Here is a 19,763-nt window from a genome sequence, read left to right as displayed (position 1 = left end):
ACATCACAGTGCGCGCGCGCGCCTGTGTGTGTGTGTGTGTGTATGTGTGTATATGAGAGAGAGAGAGAGAGAGAGAGAGAGAGAGAGAGAGAGAGAGAGAGTCATCAGGCCTATAATAAAAGGCTAATAATAATAACTGGAAAATTTCCTCTGGGGAAATTCTGAAAGTGCCACGGGGGCTACTGCCGGTGTGTTTCCACTATGATGAGATTCTTCAGAGATTTCAAACAATTAATACTAGTAATGTTATGATACTATATTATATATATAATATTATTATTTAATTCTTTATTTTTTATTTTTTATTTCGTATTTTATTTTATTTCATATTTTATTTTATTTTATTTTATTTTATTTTATTTTATTTTATTTTATTTATCTTATTTTGATTCTTTTTTTCTGCGTTTCTGCGCATGCGCGGTCTTTCCGGCTTCTGCGCGGCGCTTCTGGCTCTTCTGCGCATGCGTGGTCTTTTTCGCTTCTGCGCATGCGCGACTTTTCCGGCGCTTCTGCGCATGCGCGGATTTTCTGGCGCTTCTGCGCATGCGTGGTCTTTTTCGCTTCTGCGCATGCGCGACTTTTCCGGCGCTTCTGCGCACGCGCGGCTTTTTTTCGCTTCTGTGCATGCGTGGCTTTCTGGCTAATGCGCATGCGCAGAAGCGCCGGAAAAGTCGCGCATGCGCAGAAGCGAAAAAGTCGCGCATGCGCAGAAGCGCAGCAAGGCCGCGCATGCGCAGAAACGCAGAAAAAATAAAAAATAAAAAATAAAATAAATGTTAGAGAAAATGAAAAAAAAAGTAAAGAAGTCAAAAAGACACTGTATGAGGATTAAAGGGATAGTTTGTGCATTATTATACAAAACTTGGTACAATTATTGTCAATGCCCTCCTGAGGATAACCCTTTAAGGTTTTATTGATCGGCCCCTAGGTGGCATTGTGGTGGCAGTCTAATTTCATATTTGGTACCGTGGCCACACTATAACACTTAAGGCAATGAAATTCATAGGGGTGGTATAGACTGGCCCCTATAACACCCCGACGGCAGCATGCCCCATACTGTGAGGGCCAGTTCAGTACTGCTTGTTGTTGTTATTATTATTATTATTATTATTATTATTATTATTATTATCATCATCATCATCATCATCATCATTATATGGCCTTTCATATATCTTACTCTCCTATTCTATCTTAACATATTCTTCACTCATGTGAAAGTGATAAAGTAATAACACAGTGCATGATAAGATATGATAGATGGATATATATGGTAGATTAGTGGATTTATATGGGAACAAGCACCTTATAAGCACATTATATTCCAGCAGGTAGAGGTGGAAGTCATTCTAACTAGTTTATTTAGCTGTTTGGAATAAACCTTAATGCATCATATTTAGAATAGAGTAGAGTAACAACAGCATACAGCTGTCAGATAAATGTAGTGGAATAGAAAGTACTGTAGAGAGTATCATAACATAAGAATTCAGTCAAAATAACCTATAAATAACTCAAAATAGTACTTAAGTACAGTTATGGGCGAATGTAGGCTATTATTATACTTATTTTCCATCACAGCTATTGAGCTGAGCGATTCTGATCTCCAACAAAGTTGCCCAAATTAAAGTATCATAAGATTTAACTCCTTGTGAAACTTTTCAACAGGCTTTGACAGGACATCTGCGCCACCTAGAGGCCAGAAGTGGAAGAGAAACATGACAACAATAACACTTAAGCAAAACCTTATTTAAGAAAACAAAATAATAACATTTGGTGTGTCTGGGAGTGCCAGGCGGCTAATAAATAATAAATATTCATCCACACGTGACATAAATCTGGTTTAGTCTTTATAGTGAGAGCTGCGGAGGTTCGAGGGTTGCGGAACCAAACACCGGCCGATCAGTGTTTCACGGAGGTTTTTCTAAGCTGCACCCACGTGTCATGTTTTGTGTTGTGAGAGGTTGGAAAAGTTCTTCGTTTCTCCTGGACTGTCATTGATATACCGTATTTATTTAACAGGCAGGTAACCTCCTCTCTGATATGTCCGGAGGTAGAAGCCTGTCCTCGGCAGAGGTGGTTCTGGGCTTCCTGGAGGAGGCGGAGCCGTGGCGGCTTCTGTCCCCGCAGTTCCCCAGTAAAGTCGGAGGGAAGCCGGCGTGGCTCAGCCAGACAGGCCTGCCCTCACTGCCCGGGCTGGAGTGTGAGATATGCCGCCTACCTATGGCCTTCCTGCTGCAGGTAAGTGTTCCGAAGGAGGGAGGGACTCTGGACACACTTGCTTAACACACTGAGATTAATTATAACTTGAGGACTTGAACAAGTGTTATCAAGAATGGGATGATGCCACCCAGAAAGAGACTCTGGAGCTCTTCATATACATTTACATTTAGTCATTTAGCAGACGTTTTTATCCGAAGCGACTTATAGGGGGGAAAAGGGGAATATGAATAATGGAAATAAGATTAAAACATGCAAAAAAGAGGAATAAAAAGTACCTCCCAAAATCCAAGTACTGGGACTTGTTTTGTTAACATTTATGAGGAGTTTTAATACAAATGTAGAAATGTAATGTGTAATGTATTATTTCACCTTGATTTTAGCAGCCTGGCCAAGGTAACCGTGGTATCAATATACATATCAATATCAATATATACTGTAAAATAAAATGTAGCATATCAAATGATTCTATATTTTAAAATAACTCATTATAAATATATGTTGCAGTATGTGCAGGTGTAAACCAGTAGTAATATGTATGTGTATCATATACTCACAGATGTTAACATGTGGTAACATTAAGTAGAGGCAGCGGTACTACAAGTGTACCACTGTAATGTGAGTATAGTGGCAAATAGTGATGATTTAGAGAGCTTAAAGAGTTCAAAAGTCTTGTAGCCTAGGGATGAACCCTGTGCCTGGTGGTGCAGGACTGGGTGCAGTGCTGGATGCCAGACGGCAGCAGGCCTTTTGTCGGACAGGGATGATGGTGGTTTTCTTAAAGCATGTGGGGACTACAGGCTGGAGCTCGGCTAGGGATGCGTTAATCATTTTTGAAGGATGTGGACATCTGCCACATCCATTTGCCCTGGATGTTATTAGTGGCCAGGTGCCTTTTGGTACCTCCCAGCCCAGGAAGTTGTGTAGTAATAAGCTTACTTAACAACAAAACAACAATAACTGAGTTACCCTCTACATCTTCCTCGCAGGTGTACGCACCAATTTCTGGCCAGGACAGAAGTTTCCACAGAACGCTCTTCCTGTTCTGCTGTAGAACTCATGAGTGCTACACATCCAATGACAGCCGCTGTATGAAAGGTAACTAACATTGTTGTTAACTTAAATGTTTTTGTCAGTATTTTTGTCACGAGAGGACTGATAAACTCTTTAATCTTTTTCACTGCTTTCTTTTATTTTCCTCTCCTCCCCACATTTTAAATTAATCTGTTGACTACATTTATTTTGTCAAGTTTTCTTATTGATTTTACAATCTCCTCCTTTTCTTTCAGTTTTCAGAAGCCAGCTACCCAGAAGGAATGAGTTCTACCCCTTCGAGCCGCCTCCAGGTTGGTGTATATTGCCACAATGTCAGTAAATCTTTTTGTCCCCTCCCACTAGCAAGGGCTACACAAATAGAGCATTGACACAATATGGTTGGAGATTTATGACACTTAAACTTTTTGTATAATCTGCATATATTTTTATTTGTCCATTTGTGTATTTAAACAGTAATTTTTGTCATGATTTTGTATTAATCTTCCCCCCCCCCCCTCCCTCAGAGGATGAACCCCCCAGTGATTCTGACCCGGATCAGAGCATGTTGTCCGTCTCTGGAGTTAAACTATGCTGGGTGTGCGGTTGCCCCGGCAACAAAGCCTGCTCCCGCTGTCACACTGTTACTTACTGTGGAAAGCACCACCAGACCCTCCACTGGAAACACACACACAAGAGAGAGTGCTGCAACCAAGGTGTGTGTTATTCACTGCATTAAAAAAAATGTGTTCTTGTTAGTGTAGCAAAAATTACTTAATGTATCCCTGAGGGGAAATTCAGTTAGTCTGTTAGCTTTTCTGTAGGTTATTGAAGAATTAGACAGCTTGATGGCTGTAGGAGTGAAGGGTCTTTTAAACCTCTCCTTTCCTGCAACTGAAGGAAACCACTGCTGTTTTTTTGGCCCATAAAGGTGTTGTGTAGCAGATGATCTGGGCATTTCAAGATGGCCTTGAACATCTTGACAGTGCATCTCTCCACCACCTCCTCCAGTGTGTCTAACCTGGCTCCAATCACAGAACCAGCTCACCTCAATACATCCAGCAGAAATTAATTTATTCTTACATAGTTTCTGTCAATTCTTGCCAACTTAATGTCTGCTCTGTGTCTTTGTCTGTCTCTATAGAAGCGTCCATTGTCCCAACCTCTTCCTTCCTCTTCCCTGAGTCTGAGCTAGTCACTGAACCTGAGGAGGAGGAGGAGGAGGAAGAGGATGACACAAAGCAGGCTGAAGGAGAGGAAGGGACTACAGATGATTCCTCCTTAGCAGACAGTAGGCCTTCAGTCATGTCTGATAACTATAATAATACAGACATTATTTTTCCTCTCACTCCTGACTTTGTGCTCTCTGTCCAGCCCTGGCAGAGACAGACCTGGAGGAGATGGCTATGCACGAGACTGAAGACAACAAAGTGTTCCAGCGGTTTAAAAAGAGGATCGCACCAGAGCCACACCAGGTGAACAAAGAAAACAAATATAGAAATGACCTAAATGAAAACAATCGACTCCTGTATAGTTTTCTCTGTGTTCAACAGTGTTTTATGTTCAGGTGGTGCGTTACAGTCGAGAGGGGTCCCCCTTGTGGGTCTCTTCTCAGCACATCCCTTCAGATCAGGATATCCCACCGTGCATCTGTGGCACCAAGAGGACTTTTGAGTTTCAGGTAAGTGCTTTCTTCTCCTTCTATTTTCTTTTTCCCCAAGCTTTCACCTGCTCACTCAACCCAGTCTTGAATGCCAACATGCTGTTATTGGGTGCAGAGAATTTAAAAGTGTGTGTGCATGTTGGTGATGGCAACAAGCCAAGTTAAAGCAACCCCAAACTTTCTTGTTGTGTTGATTTTGGCGCCACCTATTGACGAAATATCTGATTGTCTCACCAGGTTTTTGTTTTTATTGTGTATATCTGAACCTTTTATTTCAATAAAAAAAAATCATAAAATGCCAAAAAGGATAGAAGATTAAAAAAAAAGAATAATGCCTTGTTTGAAATATTTAGCCTGCTGGTTTATGTATGTGACAGTTTGTCTCCCACACAGGTAACAGGTCAGCTATTGAACAGTGTGTGCATTGTCTCCATGTAATAATCCTGTGTGTGTGTGTGTGTGTGTTTAGGTGATGCCACAGCTGTTAAACAGTCTGTCTGTGGACTCGACAGGAGCCAGTATTGACTGGGGGACACTGGCTGTCTACACCTGCTCTGCCAGCTGTGACCACAATGACCAGTACCGCCCTGAGTTCATCTGGAAACAGGACTTCAGCCCAGATCAACACACACAAATAAAACCTACATAATGCCTGTCACTCTGATGCATGTAAAGGCTTGGACTTGGAGGTAGCAAACTGGTTTTCACTCTGGCTGGAGTGATGTCACTCAGATTTAGTGGACTGGACATGTGCCGCGGCTCTTGTAACCCATTATGTTACTTACAAGAGCAGTTAGTTTACTTTCAGAGTATTGAGGACAGTGAAGATGTTTTTGGAGGGCAGATATTCATCATCAGGATCAAATGATTCTCAGCTAGAGATTGTTTCTCTGGTTGCTTGATGCTTCCAATCCTTTTGTTATAATTTTAAGTCTATCTGTTAAGCTTTGATGGTATTTGCGACCTATGTGTTAGTAATCGGCATGTAGCACATTTTTCAGTGCTATATGCTGATTATACAGAAAATCTTTCAGAGCGAAACTTCAACAAAACCTATAAAATATGACCCTGTGCCTCATCACACAATAAAGTTTTTACTAAAGCTGTCTGAGCAAGCGTTCATCTGATTTACTGCATTTTTCAGCAGTCAGAAAGAGATGTTTACTATAGTGAAAGAAGCAGCTTCAACAAGAGTCAGTATGTACAAATTTATTAATGTACAGTGCAGCACATTAACAATTTCAGAAGAAGCAGAATTGCATTGAGATGAGACCTGGCTTCGCTTCAAATCACAGAGGAAAGAATTAATACTAAATGTAGTTTAGTACTAATCCCTTATCTCCCATGCAGTTCTGTGGCCCATACAGACGTGAGGTGGTAGACACACAGATGGTGAAACTGACAATCACCAGAACCAGCTCAACAAGAAGTGCCCGAAATGTTACTAGTTTTTGGCCGTGTGTTTTGAGCAAACGGCATGGACAACCAAAACGGATTCACATTTTCCTACACACAAAAATAATTATTCAAAAATGAATGTTCAAATATATTTTTAAGTGGCCAAAAAAAACAAACATGGCAACATAATGCATAGTTTCCTCATCTTTTAGTGCTTGAGAATGTAAGATGCAAGATGTAAAAGAGCTTGTCTACTTACACACCAAGAGCTTCTTCATGTTTTGTTCTGGTTGACTTATAAGTACAAATGTATAAGGAACCCAACAGTGACACAAATGTAGAAGTACTTGCATCAATTAACTTAAACTTCTGTCCTTCTAAATTAAGAGCACCCACCTTCAGTTACTGCAGACAGTATTATTTTACTTGTGTAAAAATGTTTGACTTTAGAAAGAAATCCACTTCCAGCAGTTATGGAATTAGCTGAACCAAAATGTGATTAACTTGAATAAAAACATGTATTAAGTTAAAACTGTCAAAAAGTAGACTGATTAGCTTTGGGATAAACAGTCACTTCAACTAAAATCCTAGCAAATACTCTTAACAGGAATGTGGGGCTGACAGACCTGAACATGTTTTAAAAAGGATTTTGGGACTGAGTGGACAATTTATAAAAATGCAACGTACAAAACTATTTAAAATGGCTTAAAATAAAAACTAAAAACTGTCTTAATCAGACTGCTTCTCTTCAAATCAGCACTTTTTACATTTCTTTACAGTCGTATGTACAATCGGGGATGTGATCAGGACAACAGAAAAAAACTGAAGTGTCTGGGTAAAAACCAAAAGAAAGAAATGCTGTGAATATTTGGAGTTGTGTCTGTGTAAAATAGTTTAACACTTGTGATCAAAACACAGCAACAAAAAAACACCTGTTTTTCAAAAAAATCTGGAGCGCAAAAAAAAAAAAAAAAAAGACGACTCACATCCCTGTAAAACAGCCCTTACAGCAGTCCACTTGTAGAGGTCAACATTTAGATGAAACTTCTTGTGAATTAAAAAAAATTCCAAGTACGAAGAGTCAGGATTGGGGTAATAAAGGTTAAAGGAGATGCCGGTTCTACGTTGTCTTGCGGAAGCCTTTGAGGATGGGATAGATATTTTCAAATGCTTCGTAGATCTCTGCTCTCACCTTGGCACCTTAAAAACAACGAAAAACAACACAGATATTAACTCTCCAACTTCAGTTTGTTAAAGTCCTGGGACCCCAAAGAGCAGCACTAACCAAAATTAACTGCTGAGGACATGGCGTAACATCTGATCATTACTCATATTTAATCAGTGAATTGAGGACAAAAGCAGAGAGGAACAGGTCTTACCTGTGAGTACAACTTTCCCAGAAACAAAGATGAGCAGGACAATTCTGGGTTTGATCATCCTGTAGATCAGTCCCGGAAACAGCTCTGGCTCATAACTGAAACAGACAAGTATATATTTTTGTAATTACAAGCCTTTGCTCAATTATTGAGATGAAGCCAAGACAAAATAAACAGAAATTACCTGCTAAACTGTTGATGGGTAAGGACTAATCCTTCCAGCCGAATGGGGAACTTCACATCACAGCTTCCCACCATGTTCTGAATCTTGAAGTCCAGGAACTTTGCAGGAAAGCCGAGCTTCTGCACCACACGAGCGTATTTTCTGGCAGCTAACCTCGACTGCTCCTCACTGGAGAGAAGTTAAGGCGGATTATAGAAAAAAAAGAGGAAAATGTATTAATGAGTATTAAGGAAAGGAGATGAGATCCAAGGCAATAAGGTAGAGACCACCCTACTGTTAAAATCTGGCTTTTTTTTAATCAACTTCAGCAAATAACACATATTCTAACCTCTTGGCTCCAGTGCAGACCATCTTCCCAGAGCTGAAAATGAGAGCAGTCGTCCTGGGCTCTCGTATTCTCATGATGACTGCAGCAAAACGCTACAAGAAATGGAGAGGGGAATGTTATTGCAACCAGAATGCCTGACCCTTTTCACAACAGACATTTTGACGCGTCATTGCAGGAAAAGCACGGGTGGAATTAACATTACAAACGACTAAATTCCATTTAGGTGAGCTTGTTCCAAGGTTGTGTTATTGTGCATGCTGGCTCACTGTCAAGGCTTACTGGGAGACATGGAGCACAACTAAAATAGTGGCTGAAAGAATCACAAGTTCACAAACTGACATGCAAGTTGAACTGGATGTAGATGACAATTCAGTGAGCATTTCTGTCAATTCCAGCCAACCACTTTGCATTTACTGTGGTTCCCCTGACATTTGTTGTTTTGCATTAATCCACATTCACCTGCATCTCTACAAAATGGAGGCAAATTAGCTTTACCCATAGAGCAACAAAAAAAACAATACCAATATTTTTAGTAAATACATAAGGTTGAAGAGGAACTGCCCTTTAAGCTCCACTATTAAAAGAAAGTCACATTGTTGAGCAACATAAAGCTGAAAAAAGTAATGTGTGCACAGTCTCACCTTTGGGTTGTATTCTGCATTCCTGGCTCTCAGGGCGATTGTCTTCAAGTCTAGTTTACAGCCCAAATTTACAGTAGATACGATGTTTCTAAAAGTAGGGAATATAAGAAGAGTAGAGAGAAAAGAACTGAGTAAGACAAATTAAAAAATGTTCAGTCATCAGGTAAGAAACAAGTTAAAGTGTTAAAAAATGAATGGCAATATTGTTTATTTTGGTAGCGAAAACACATTTATAAATAATAAAAAATGACACAGGACACAATAAAGTAGTCTCTGAGATGTGAACTATATTTATTTTTAGGGTCTCAATAAATATTGGAATTGATATGAAACCTACTGTAGTTGTGGTACTATTCCAGAGCTCTCTGAGGCTGGGGTGGCCGGTGTGATAGGGGTCATAGGGGTCAGCGGGGTGTTGTAAAGCGGAGTGTTCCCCGGCAGCGCTGTAGTGGTCGAGCCTGCAACTGTCTGGGAATGGTAAAGCTGAGGGGTCTGCCCCGATGTTCCAGGAAGGCCTGGAGAACAAAAATATTGTTTTTCCTCGAAAATATAAACCAATTACACACTTTCACTTTAGTTCAGACTTGAATGCCAATTTTATTTCCTCAGAACAAACAAGGAGGATACCAATTCTAGGGATATGATTTATGATACGTAACAGTGTGTGTTTTACCTGCGTTTGCCTGTTGTGCCTGCTGCTGCTGCTGTTGTTGTTGTTGTTGTTGCCTCTGCTGTTCTTCCAGTATAGACAAACTGTTGGTGTTTTGGACGGGCTGGGGTGTCAGGCCAGAGCCATACGGCATCATGGGACTGAAGATTGGCATGCCTGGAGTCATGGCACCCTGCACAGGGGCACAACACCAAAAAAACAAACAAAGTTGAGTTCAAGCAGAAAAACCACATTAGGATCGAGTGCTACTGACACGTGATAATGGAAAAATTCCCCTTTGACACAATGTTTTTCACTTTGCCTCAGTTCTCTAACTTAAATGAATACCGACATAACCCTGGTATATGGGTTGATTTTTTTTAGCTCAAAATGCTGTCATAGCTGTGCAGCTATATTACCTGTGATAATAAATTTACACTGGTCCATGAATTAAGAGCGGACTTATAACCTGTTTCAAATAACCTCAGCCACATTTAAAAGTTGATTTACTTTTTTTCAAGTATTTCCTGAAATGGAAATATCAGAAGTTTTTAAGTAGCTGTGCAATAATTTGCTGCAAATAATGAGCTGATTGTAACATGTGAACTTAAAAGATATGGAGCTAGGCCTTGGTTATGCTTCCTGTATGTGAGATTATATGCTGGAGCTGCAGGGTGGGAGCTAATAGGTAGCAATGGTACATTGAAGCCCCATAAAGATGTGGATGTGCAGGGGTAATTATGGATAAGCTATGAGCGTGACTTGATAAATCAGACTATGTTGAGGGAAAGCTAGATACTAGCTCTAGTGAAGGCAAGTTCATTTCAAAATGTCTAATGCACAAAATACTTGAAAACCATTGTTACCTGAGGGGATGCCAGCCCCTGGAAGGGTGGTATACTGTTGTTCTGGTCCATCTCTTTAGCTCCCCACGTTAGTTCACTGCCACCCAAGAGCAGGAAGTAACTTGACACAGCAGGTGCCTCAAAGTTGTGCGTCTAGAGTCTGTATTACAGTAGAAAAACACCAAAAACCAAACCGGGCTGGACTGCAGAAACACCCACTTCTTGTTTCTTCTCTCTGGCAGCTATGTCCTGCCTGAAAAGATGAACAAAACTCACGTCATTCTGTTATGTTGCGTTTCTTCCTGCTGAGCACTAATAGGACACCGTGTTTCCAGCTGTAGAATAATAATATAGAAATAACATATAGAGATATTAAGTCTTAAATGGTTCTTCAGTACAACGAAAAGTATTTGGAGAAATGTAAAGCATATTAAAATAATGCAAGAAAATAAATTAACTAACAATAGAAACGCCACAAAACTGATGATGTTTCAGTATGCAGTACGAATGGGTTTTTATTTGCATTTTAATATTTCTGCATACTGGGGTCCCTAAATCATTTCGTCACACTGTTAAAATAATCACCTGTCATTTTTTGTCAAAATTGTTTTTTTCCCCCTAAATCATCTCCTCATGACTCCGGCCACCTATGGTAAAATCGCCTACATCCTCAGTTGATCAGATCATGTGATTTTACCCCTTTAAGATCATCACTTCTTTGACAATTTGTCACATTCATAGGCATCAGATAAGAACCCAGCAAAGAAGAGCTAGAGGGAGATTGTTTATTTATCAGTTTATTTTATCAGTGTTTTATTGGTGACACTAATATTGGTAACACTTTCCTCTAAGGTGTCTACATAAGAGTGACATGAGCGTGTCATAAACATGACATGGGATGTGTCATGAACATTAATGACACTTTGAAGTAACATTAATGCTCATGATATTTGTCATGTCATGTTTCTGACAGGCTTGTGTGACTCTTATGTAGACACCTTCAAAATAAAGTGTTACCATAGCTTGCTTAAGTCACAAAGGCATGTTCAAAAAATTGCCTAAGTCATTTATTTCTCTTAAGTTACATCATTTACACACAGTGTTATTACTATGCCAATAGCCATCCTTTGTTACATCCTTTTTTAGTAAAGTTATCAATAAATGTCATATGTTACACTTTTGGTAAAGTTGTTTGTTTTTCCTGCAAAACTTGAAAAAAATTGTTAGGCAATTATTTTAACATCGTGACGATTTTGGAATTGCATAAATTGGGTATGACTGGAAAGCTGTGAGCCTTGAATTTCCGACAAACACATTTAGCACGTTTAGCACCGTGCATGCTCATGGTTAAGTGACGAACTCGCAGAGGTTTATGCAGCTGCAGCGGTGGCGCGAACACATTCACAGCTTGTTAATCACCACATTAGGCTTTATTTTTAATCAACGTTAATTAAGCGATTTCATTTATTTTGGCCCCGTTGCTTTGTGGTTCATTTAAATTCTTTAGTGTGCAAAATACGGGTGACAAATCTACCCTAGCCAAGTAGTGTTGCAGCAGGGGGACTTCACAGCCTCCAGAGTAAAACATCAACACAGTGCTAGCTGAAGTTAGCCACTGCGCTAACATTAGCAACACTAGCTAGCTAGTCAAACGCGTTGTAGCTTCAAAGCAGTGACTTTGCGTGCTAAAAAGAGCTGCAAATAACTTTGACATTTACCAGTGCACCGAAAGAAATTGTTCGCCAACTTACGCTCACACTCTCGCAGTTCAAACCAGCACGTGAACTAAATAAATTCCGCTTCAGGCTCGTTTCATCCCCGGTCTTGTGCTTCGGCGCTCATCGTCGGCTACTTCCGGAAGCGGAAGCTTTATTTTCCGCCGTGTCACAGTTCACAGCAGACAGAGCAAAGATGGCGTCGCTGAGTGACAAATCAGTTTGGGACGAAGTGGAGGATGGAATCGGCGAAGAAGTGTTAAAAATGTCCACAGAGGAGATAGTTCAGCGAACTCGTCTCCTCGACAGCGAGATAAAGATCATGAAGAGCGAGGTGCTGAGGGTGACCCACGAGCTGCAGGCTATGAAGGATAAAATCAAAGAAAACACGGAGAAGATAAAGGTGAACAAAACGCTGCCGTACCTGGTATCTAACGTGATCGAGCTGCTGGATGTGGACCCCAACGACCAGGAGGAGGACGGGGCTAATGTGGACCTGGACTCCCAGAGGAAAGGAAAATGCGCCGTCATTAAGACCTCCACTCGACAGACCTACTTCCTGCCGGTGATCGGGCTGGTGGACGCCGAGAAGCTGAAGCCCGGGGACCTGGTGGGTGTCAACAAGGACTCCTACCTGATCCTGGAGACCCTACCAACCGAGTATGACTCCAGGGTCAAGGCCATGGAGGTGGATGAGCGCCCCACAGAGCAGTACAGCGACATCGGAGGGCTGGACAAGCAGATCCAGGAGCTGGTGGAGGCCATCGTCCTGCCCATGAACCACAAGGAGAAGTTTGAAAACCTCGGCATCCAGCCACCCAAAGGGGTCCTGATGTACGGACCACCTGGCACAGGGAAGACCCTCCTGGCCAGAGCCTGCGCCGCCCAGACCAAGGCCACCTTCCTGAAGCTGGCCGGCCCGCAGCTGGTCCAGATGTTCATCGGAGATGGAGCCAAGCTGGTGAGAGACGCCTTCGCCCTGGCCAAAGAGAAAGCCCCGTCCATCATCTTCATTGATGAGCTGGACGCCATAGGGACCAAGAGGTTTGACAGCGAGAAGGCAGGAGACAGAGAGGTGCAGAGGACCATGCTGGAGCTGCTCAACCAGCTGGACGGATTTCAACCCAACATGCAGGTCAAGGTAAAGATGATGCCACCTTATATGAAAAAACAAACTGATATCTCAGAATTCCACTGGTAACTGTGATCAAGAGGCAAATATTTGTTTTGAGGAGAAAAAAATAGGCCAGTATCCTGCATCAAGCCATCATTTTATTTTCATTAATTTATTTTATTTTTTAATTCCCATCTCTACCACATACTTTGTATTTACTCGTGTTGGCACAAGGTCGTGATTACTGTATGAAATTTAGAGGGCATATTTCACATTTAAAAAAACAACACTAAAAGGCAACTTAATGCTTTACTTACTTTTTTTGTAGACAGCAGGGGCAACAGTGCCCCCCAAAATGTTTTCCTTTTTAAATAGTCATTTACTGACATATACTGTATTTAAATAGACATTCTCAAGTATTAAAAAAATCATATTTACTTTATAGTATTATTTTGAAATAAATCAAACCCATTCAAAAGTAATTATTCTGAAATGCAGACAACTAAACCTTAAAATATGAAGCATGGGCACACAGGGATGGAACAAAAATAAATATTTTCAGAAATGAAACATCAGAAAGTGTTAAAGATGTACAAACCTAAAACAACAAAGTAAAAAGTTTATTGTACTTGAAGCAAAGCTAAGAACCAACACCCCCTTCTTTCTAATCACAACCTGACAGTCTAACTACATACATTTTTATTTCCTAGGTGATTGCTGCCACCAACAGAGTGGACATCCTGGACCCTGCGCTGCTCCGTTCAGGTCGCCTGGACAGAAAGATTGAGTTCCCCATGCCAAACGAAGAAGCCAGAGCTCGTATCATGCAGATTCATTCCCGTAAGATGAACGTCAGTCCTGATGTCAACTACGAGGAGCTGGCTCGCTGCACCGACGACTTCAACGGAGCCCAATGCAAAGCTGTGTGTGTGGAGGCTGGCATGATCGCGCTGCGCCGCGGGGCCACAGAGCTGAACCATGAAGATTACATGGAGGGCATCCTGGAGGTCCAAGCCAAGAAGAAGGCCAATCTTCAGTACTACGCCTGAGGACACTGCCTGTGTCTTTATTTGTGTGTGCGAGAGCCTTTATTATTAAAACAGTCGTTGAGTATACACTTGTTACAGTTGATGATTAACTTGGGTTAATAAAAAGAAATAAAATGTCATAAGTGTTGTTTTTCTTCCTCTTGGGCACCAATGGGACAGTCTGTGTTTTCACTCTTTCAGAAGTTGTAGAATATCAAAATTATTAAACACTTTGTGTTCCTTCAGTACAACATAGGTTCCTATCTTAACAGCTTTTGTTTTAACGAGAATTTGGGAAAACTTGAAGCATATTAACACTGCCATAATATTAACTAAATGTACACTAGTACATAAAAACTGGTTGGAGAGATGATTTTTTTTTTCAGATATACCCACTTTGTGCTAATCCAATGCAGAATAAATTAGTGCCATGTCTGTGGGTTTAAAAAAGTAGTTACTTTCAACTTCACATTTGTAAGATTAGTGGTGTTAAAATAACGTAAAGGAAAAATAGATCTTCCCTCTTTTTGCCAAGAAATGTTGTCAGGGCCCTGAACCTGTCAACACTTACCTTGTTCAACTCTTAAGTTTCACATAAATGAATGGAAAAGCTAAACATGACAGAGGGTCCATCTAAATATCTAAAGTGGTGTGCTTGAGTCATAAAACTAAAATAAAGCTGTCCACAGGATGTTTAAGTAAAACAGTATAATAAAATCAAGGCAGTGTGGCTTTCGTTACCTCAGCTTTCAGCATGGTGTTGCTAGGATGCTCCTGTTGTGTAAAGACGTATTCTTGAACAATGAATACGAGGAGGGAATATTACTTTAATATGCCATCACCTATTTTAGGAAACCCATGTGAGCTGCATACTTGAGTACCCTTGTGGGAAGAAAATGCAATGGACAAGATTTGTTTCTTTACATTTATTAAGAATGTAAAAAGAACCGCAGAGAATGTATCCTTTCAAAACATAATGAAAAATCCAAACAGAACAAGAGTCTCGGCAGATTGAGTGAAGAGTTATTTGCTTCTCAGCAACAGGAGTACAGATCAAGAATCAAGTTGCTAGACCACAAATGAGGATGTAGTAATATCAGAAACAGAAGGGAGGGATTTAAAAGTGTATGACTGAAAGATGCCAATTTCAAATGATGCAAGTTATGAATGGAGTAAAAAAAAAAAAAAGGAACATTTGCTTCACTAGACACAGATTCAGGACCAGCACTCCTATTTTAAGAATTTGTTACAAAGGGGCCAAAATCAACAGGTGAATGGGGAAACAACCGACCAAAGTGAAAAGCAGAGAACAGGAAACCTATCCCTTCTCAGTCCTTCCTCAGTGGTACAGTTTGCTCATTGATGCCCTCCTTAGTGACGACACAGATCCGGAGGGCATCTCCGGTGTACACATCTCTCTCTGCAGCTGAGATGAAGACATCTTTGACCAGCTGAACTGCCTTGTCCTGAGTCAGAGGAACATGCTGAACACCCTCCATGTTCTTGAAACCAATCTGTGGAAGGAGTGTTGAAAAGAGAGACAGACATAAATGTAGCTTGTCCGCTGTAAGGACACTTGGCTGGAGCCCTGCATTGTCTGCAACAGCTCAGCGTGCAGTGTTTGTTATTTACCTGGTTGTCCAGCAGCGGCTGAAGCATGGCACTTGCCGATCCTCCAGCCTTGTAGGTGTCTCTCTGGTAGGAGCCCACTGGGTCAAAACTGTACACTGCTCCTTTGCCTACATTACAAATAAAAAATATTGCAAATATAAACAGTTATTACAAAGAACATTGTCGAGGACTTAAAACATTTCCAATGAAGACACATCAAAAATAACATTTCATGTGTGACAATATGAAGCTCAATATTTATAAGCAACAACACAGCAACACTCCTTTCCCCTTAATGGACCTGCCATATATATCGCTTTTCTAGTCGATGTTCAACTACTCAAAGCGCTTTACACTACAGACTGCGCTCATTCACACACACATTCATACTGGTGGCAGAGGCTACCCTAAACAGTGCCACCTGCCACCATTGGGAATTCATTCACACACCGATGAACGCAGCACCGGGAGCAATTTGAGGTTCAGTATCTTACTCAAGGATACTTCAACATGCAAGCTGCCACTGTCAGGGATCGAACCACCTGCCCTGCGATCGGTGGGCAGCCACTCTACCGACTTAGCCACAGTCGCCCCTACAATTATTGTATACAAGAAACATGGCTACAGCCTAAATATACAGCTTGTTTACCCACATTCTCCACTGTGTACACATACAAAAGCAAGACATTGACTAATCTCAGTGTTTGCAGCATTTAAGTACCTACCTTCTTCATCCAGTCCTCCGATAATGTTGTAGACGTAGTAGGGGAAAAACCTCCTGCCGTACAGGATGGTGGACAACATAGCTGCGATGGCCCCGCTGGTCATTGTCTTATTGTTTGAATGTTTGTACATCTGAGAGAGGGACAGGAACATTAGTACAGGTATAAGTACAAATTTAGTAACCTGTGAAACCCTGTGTAGGTCTTGTAGGGGTACATGACTGGATACAATGAAACTTAAAGAGTGATAACAAGTATGATGTCTTTATTGATAATTAACTGAAGCAATGCTATTAGTTAGTTATAAGAGATTCACAGAGATATTATGTGTATCTGTTCATCCAATAAAATGATCTGTCTTTGTATCTTAACAGAAGACCCAAAGTGGGATTTAATAATAAAGAAGTGCCTGCCTGTGCTTTCCTGAATAATATATTTGGATTTGGGTACATTCCTATTTAGATATTTCTCCTAAGATGTTTTTAGAATAATAAAACATAAGAATAACAGCCTCATGTCCACTGCGTCTTGGATATGATTGTAATCAACAGTCTCTGCTGGTGTGCAAGCAGAGGCAGGACAGGGAGCAGAGTCGGCAGAAGTAGATCATTTAAAGGATGAAGCTAAAGAGAGAGTGAAACAAAAAAAACACCTTTAGTCTGGCATCAATGATTTTAGTCAGAGTCAGGCAGTCCCCATGGAAACCGCTGCAGCCAATGACAGTTGTGTCTGTCCTGTGAGGTGAAAGGTGAAACAGCAAAGTCAGTGACATTGGCAGTGCATGGTATCACGTTGTTCAAATTCACTGACCTGGTTAATTTCAAAACAGCACAAATCATGTACAAAGCAATAAACAATCTACTTCCTGGAAATATTCAAAAATTGTTTGTTTTTTTTTGTTTTTTTTACAGTTGGGGGTTATAATCTGAGGGTTGACTTCAACTTAAAACATCAGCGGGCACGTACAACATTAAAAAGTTTTTGTCCTTCAGTTTGTGGAGTGAGGCTGTGGAACAGGGTGTGGAGCTCAAGCAATGTCCAAGCATGATCCAGTTTAAATAGTAGTACAAACACATGGTTTTCACAAGGTACAGGAAGGAAGAAGGGCTTTAATAATCGGGTGTTTTCATAAATGATAAATTATTTATGTATGTTATTTAATCTATTTATTTTGTATTTTTTTGTAAATATGTATTATGTAAATATGTATGTTGCACATGTTCGAAATAAAAAAGCTAAACTAAACCAAACAAAAAAATGGCCTGGATTCATGTATAGTAGCATGACAAGTAATTTTAGCCACAGATGTTAAAATCTGATTGGCACCATGTAGGAACCAAATACACTGCACAGCTTTAACCCAGATTAGTGTTGTAGTGACTAAAGTGGTTGTACTCCAAATTTGACTCATAACGGCTTTTGATTATTTTACACATAACTATGAACGTAGTAGGGATAATGGACCTGTTAAAGATGTGTTGACATGGTGTATCATTACTCTTGATCTGTCCGCTATTGACAGCTCAGGTAGGTGACGGTGCAAACTTACAGCGTGTAGCATTTCAGCAAGTCTAGATGTAGTAAATATAATTAATCTTCATTCAATTCTGGACCAAGTAGTGGGCCAGATATACTGTATGAGGTCCTTAGGGCAATACATTATGGAGGCATTGAATGAATGTCCCTGTATTGTTTTTTTTCCTTCTATGTAACTTACTTGATTTTTTTTCTTTTTTCTCTCAAGTCTTCCCTTAACATATTTTTCATTGCTCCGTGTGCAAACTTTTGTACTCCCAAAATGTACACAGTACCATTAAATACTCATTGCAGCAGGTTCACCTTGTTGCAATGATGGGCTGCGTATATAAGACTGTCTAATAGTCTAATGGCTTTGTCCAATAAATACAATGCAAGAATAACAATGAATTAAAAATGTACATCACACTGCAAATGTGTCTACTTTTTGACATGGTGTATCATTACTCTTGATCTGTCCGCTATTGACATCTCAGGTAGGTGACGGTGCAAACTTACAGCTTGTAGCATTTCGGCGAGTCTCGGCTGTGGATGGAGTAGCCTTCACTCAACCTGGTGTCTGAGGCTACAATGGCAAAATCCTCCCCAGCAACAGCTAGTACGGTCCTGGATTAAAACAAACACAGAGTAATTAAATAAACTTATAAACCACCTCATCAAAGAGGAAAATGTACTGTTGTCCCTGATACTTGCTAACGGAAGCTAAGCTACTGATTCGAAACTGAAACTGTGGTATTAGCTCATCTTTCCCCATCAAATTAACTTTACCTTCATCCTAATTTGAGCATTCAGGCTAAGTGACGATGCTTGCTGTGTTGGACATATTAACTCTGCTCTATTCACATGCTTTTCATCAACTTCACCTTTGTTTAGTTTCATTTGGTATATCGTTTGCTAAGCTGGTTAGCAAGTTAGCTCAGTCCAATTGGATGTAACGTTAGCTAGCATGCTAATCACCCGGCGGTTGAAAAGTCACACTTACCCTCCGTTGAAAGCGTACGGTGAGAAGCGGTGCTCTACTGGACCTGTGTAATGATAATCTTTCATCTTCCCATTGTCTCCAAACGTTTGAGAGGAGAGCATTTTTATATTTCAAGAAACCAAAGCTGTTCAAGACTCAGTCCGGTAAACTCGCTGTATCACGGCAATATGGCAGCCTCTTCTTTTACTGTCATCACACCCGCATGATTAGATCTAATCTGGGCGAGAGCGACACCACAGGCTGTTTGATGTATAGCAGGATCCATCATCAGTGCTTCAAGATTTTTTCAAGATCACAATTAAGTGGCTATCACAGTAAGTGGTTATTTTTTGTTTGCTTCAAACCTTTTGTATTCCTATTTATACTGTTATACATGCATTTGAGCATGAATATGTTAAGTTACTACACTGTAAACATATTTAAAATTGCAGTTCATATCTGGTGAAGTGCACGATGAAAAATGGTGGCCTCCTCCAGCATTTAAGTTGCCCATCCCTGTATAAGATATAGTAAACATAGATAGCAAATAATTGCATTTTCCAGATGTGCAGTTTGCTGGACCGCGTTATTAGACCAATAAATACAAGACTAACAATGAATAAAAAATGTACATCACAATGCAAAGGTGTCTGCTTTTTAAGTGCACTCAAGATTATTTTGCTCTATGGTTTTAAAACGGGGATTTAATTAATTATGGTACACAATAGGCAAAGAGATGAATGAGA

General features: G+C 40.4%; 4 protein-coding genes across 4 annotated transcripts; 2 read left to right on the top strand and 2 right to left on the bottom strand.

Annotated features, from left to right (window-relative positions):
- The first annotated feature begins 1,919 nt into the window (after positions 1–1,919).
- Positions 1,920–6,011, top strand: pdcd2 (programmed cell death 2). The gene is made up of 8 exons (XM_059323859.1): positions 1,920–2,235; positions 3,204–3,312; positions 3,504–3,560; positions 3,774–3,962; positions 4,391–4,537; positions 4,621–4,721; positions 4,814–4,927; positions 5,379–6,011. The coding sequence occupies exons 1-8, from the start codon at positions 2,038–2,040 to the stop codon at positions 5,556–5,558; spliced, it is 1,095 nt and encodes a 364-aa protein (XP_059179842.1). The 5' UTR covers positions 1,920–2,037; the 3' UTR covers positions 5,559–6,011.
- A 431-nt stretch (positions 6,012–6,442) lies between these two features.
- On the bottom strand, positions 6,443–12,192 carry tbp (TATA box binding protein). The gene is made up of 9 exons (XM_059323872.1): positions 12,082–12,192; positions 10,352–10,583; positions 9,510–9,678; positions 9,174–9,351; positions 8,837–8,924; positions 8,196–8,287; positions 7,868–8,035; positions 7,687–7,781; positions 6,443–7,507 (listed from the first exon to the last, which is right to left on the bottom strand). Exons 2-9 carry the CDS (start codon positions 10,400–10,402, stop codon positions 7,428–7,430), a joined length of 921 nt encoding a protein of 306 aa, XP_059179855.1. The 5' UTR covers positions 10,403–10,583; positions 12,082–12,192; the 3' UTR covers positions 6,443–7,427.
- Positions 12,193–12,213: 21 nt separating this feature from the next.
- On the top strand, positions 12,214–14,330 carry psmc3 (proteasome 26S subunit, ATPase 3). The gene is made up of 2 exons (XM_059323896.1): positions 12,214–13,186; positions 13,870–14,330. The coding sequence occupies exons 1-2, from the start codon at positions 12,242–12,244 to the stop codon at positions 14,206–14,208; spliced, it is 1,284 nt and encodes a 427-aa protein (XP_059179879.1). The 5' UTR covers positions 12,214–12,241; the 3' UTR covers positions 14,209–14,330.
- Positions 14,331–15,098: 768 nt separating this feature from the next.
- On the bottom strand, positions 15,099–19,215 carry psmb1 (proteasome 20S subunit beta 1). The gene is made up of 6 exons (XM_059351190.1): positions 19,039–19,215; positions 18,555–18,662; positions 17,173–17,254; positions 16,524–16,653; positions 15,820–15,926; positions 15,099–15,701 (listed from the first exon to the last, which is right to left on the bottom strand). The coding sequence occupies exons 1-6, from the start codon at positions 19,137–19,139 to the stop codon at positions 15,516–15,518; spliced, it is 714 nt and encodes a 237-aa protein (XP_059207173.1). The 5' UTR covers positions 19,140–19,215; the 3' UTR covers positions 15,099–15,515.
- Positions 19,216–19,763: the final 548 nt, after the last annotated feature.

Source organism: Centropristis striata, chromosome 2 (assembly GCF_030273125.1).
Source record: "Centropristis striata isolate RG_2023a ecotype Rhode Island chromosome 2, C.striata_1.0, whole genome shotgun sequence".
Taxonomy (NCBI): Eukaryota; Metazoa; Chordata; class Actinopteri; order Perciformes; family Serranidae; genus Centropristis; species Centropristis striata.
The sequence above is the reverse complement of the archived record's forward strand: the minus strand, read 5'-3'. Positions and strand labels throughout refer to the sequence as shown.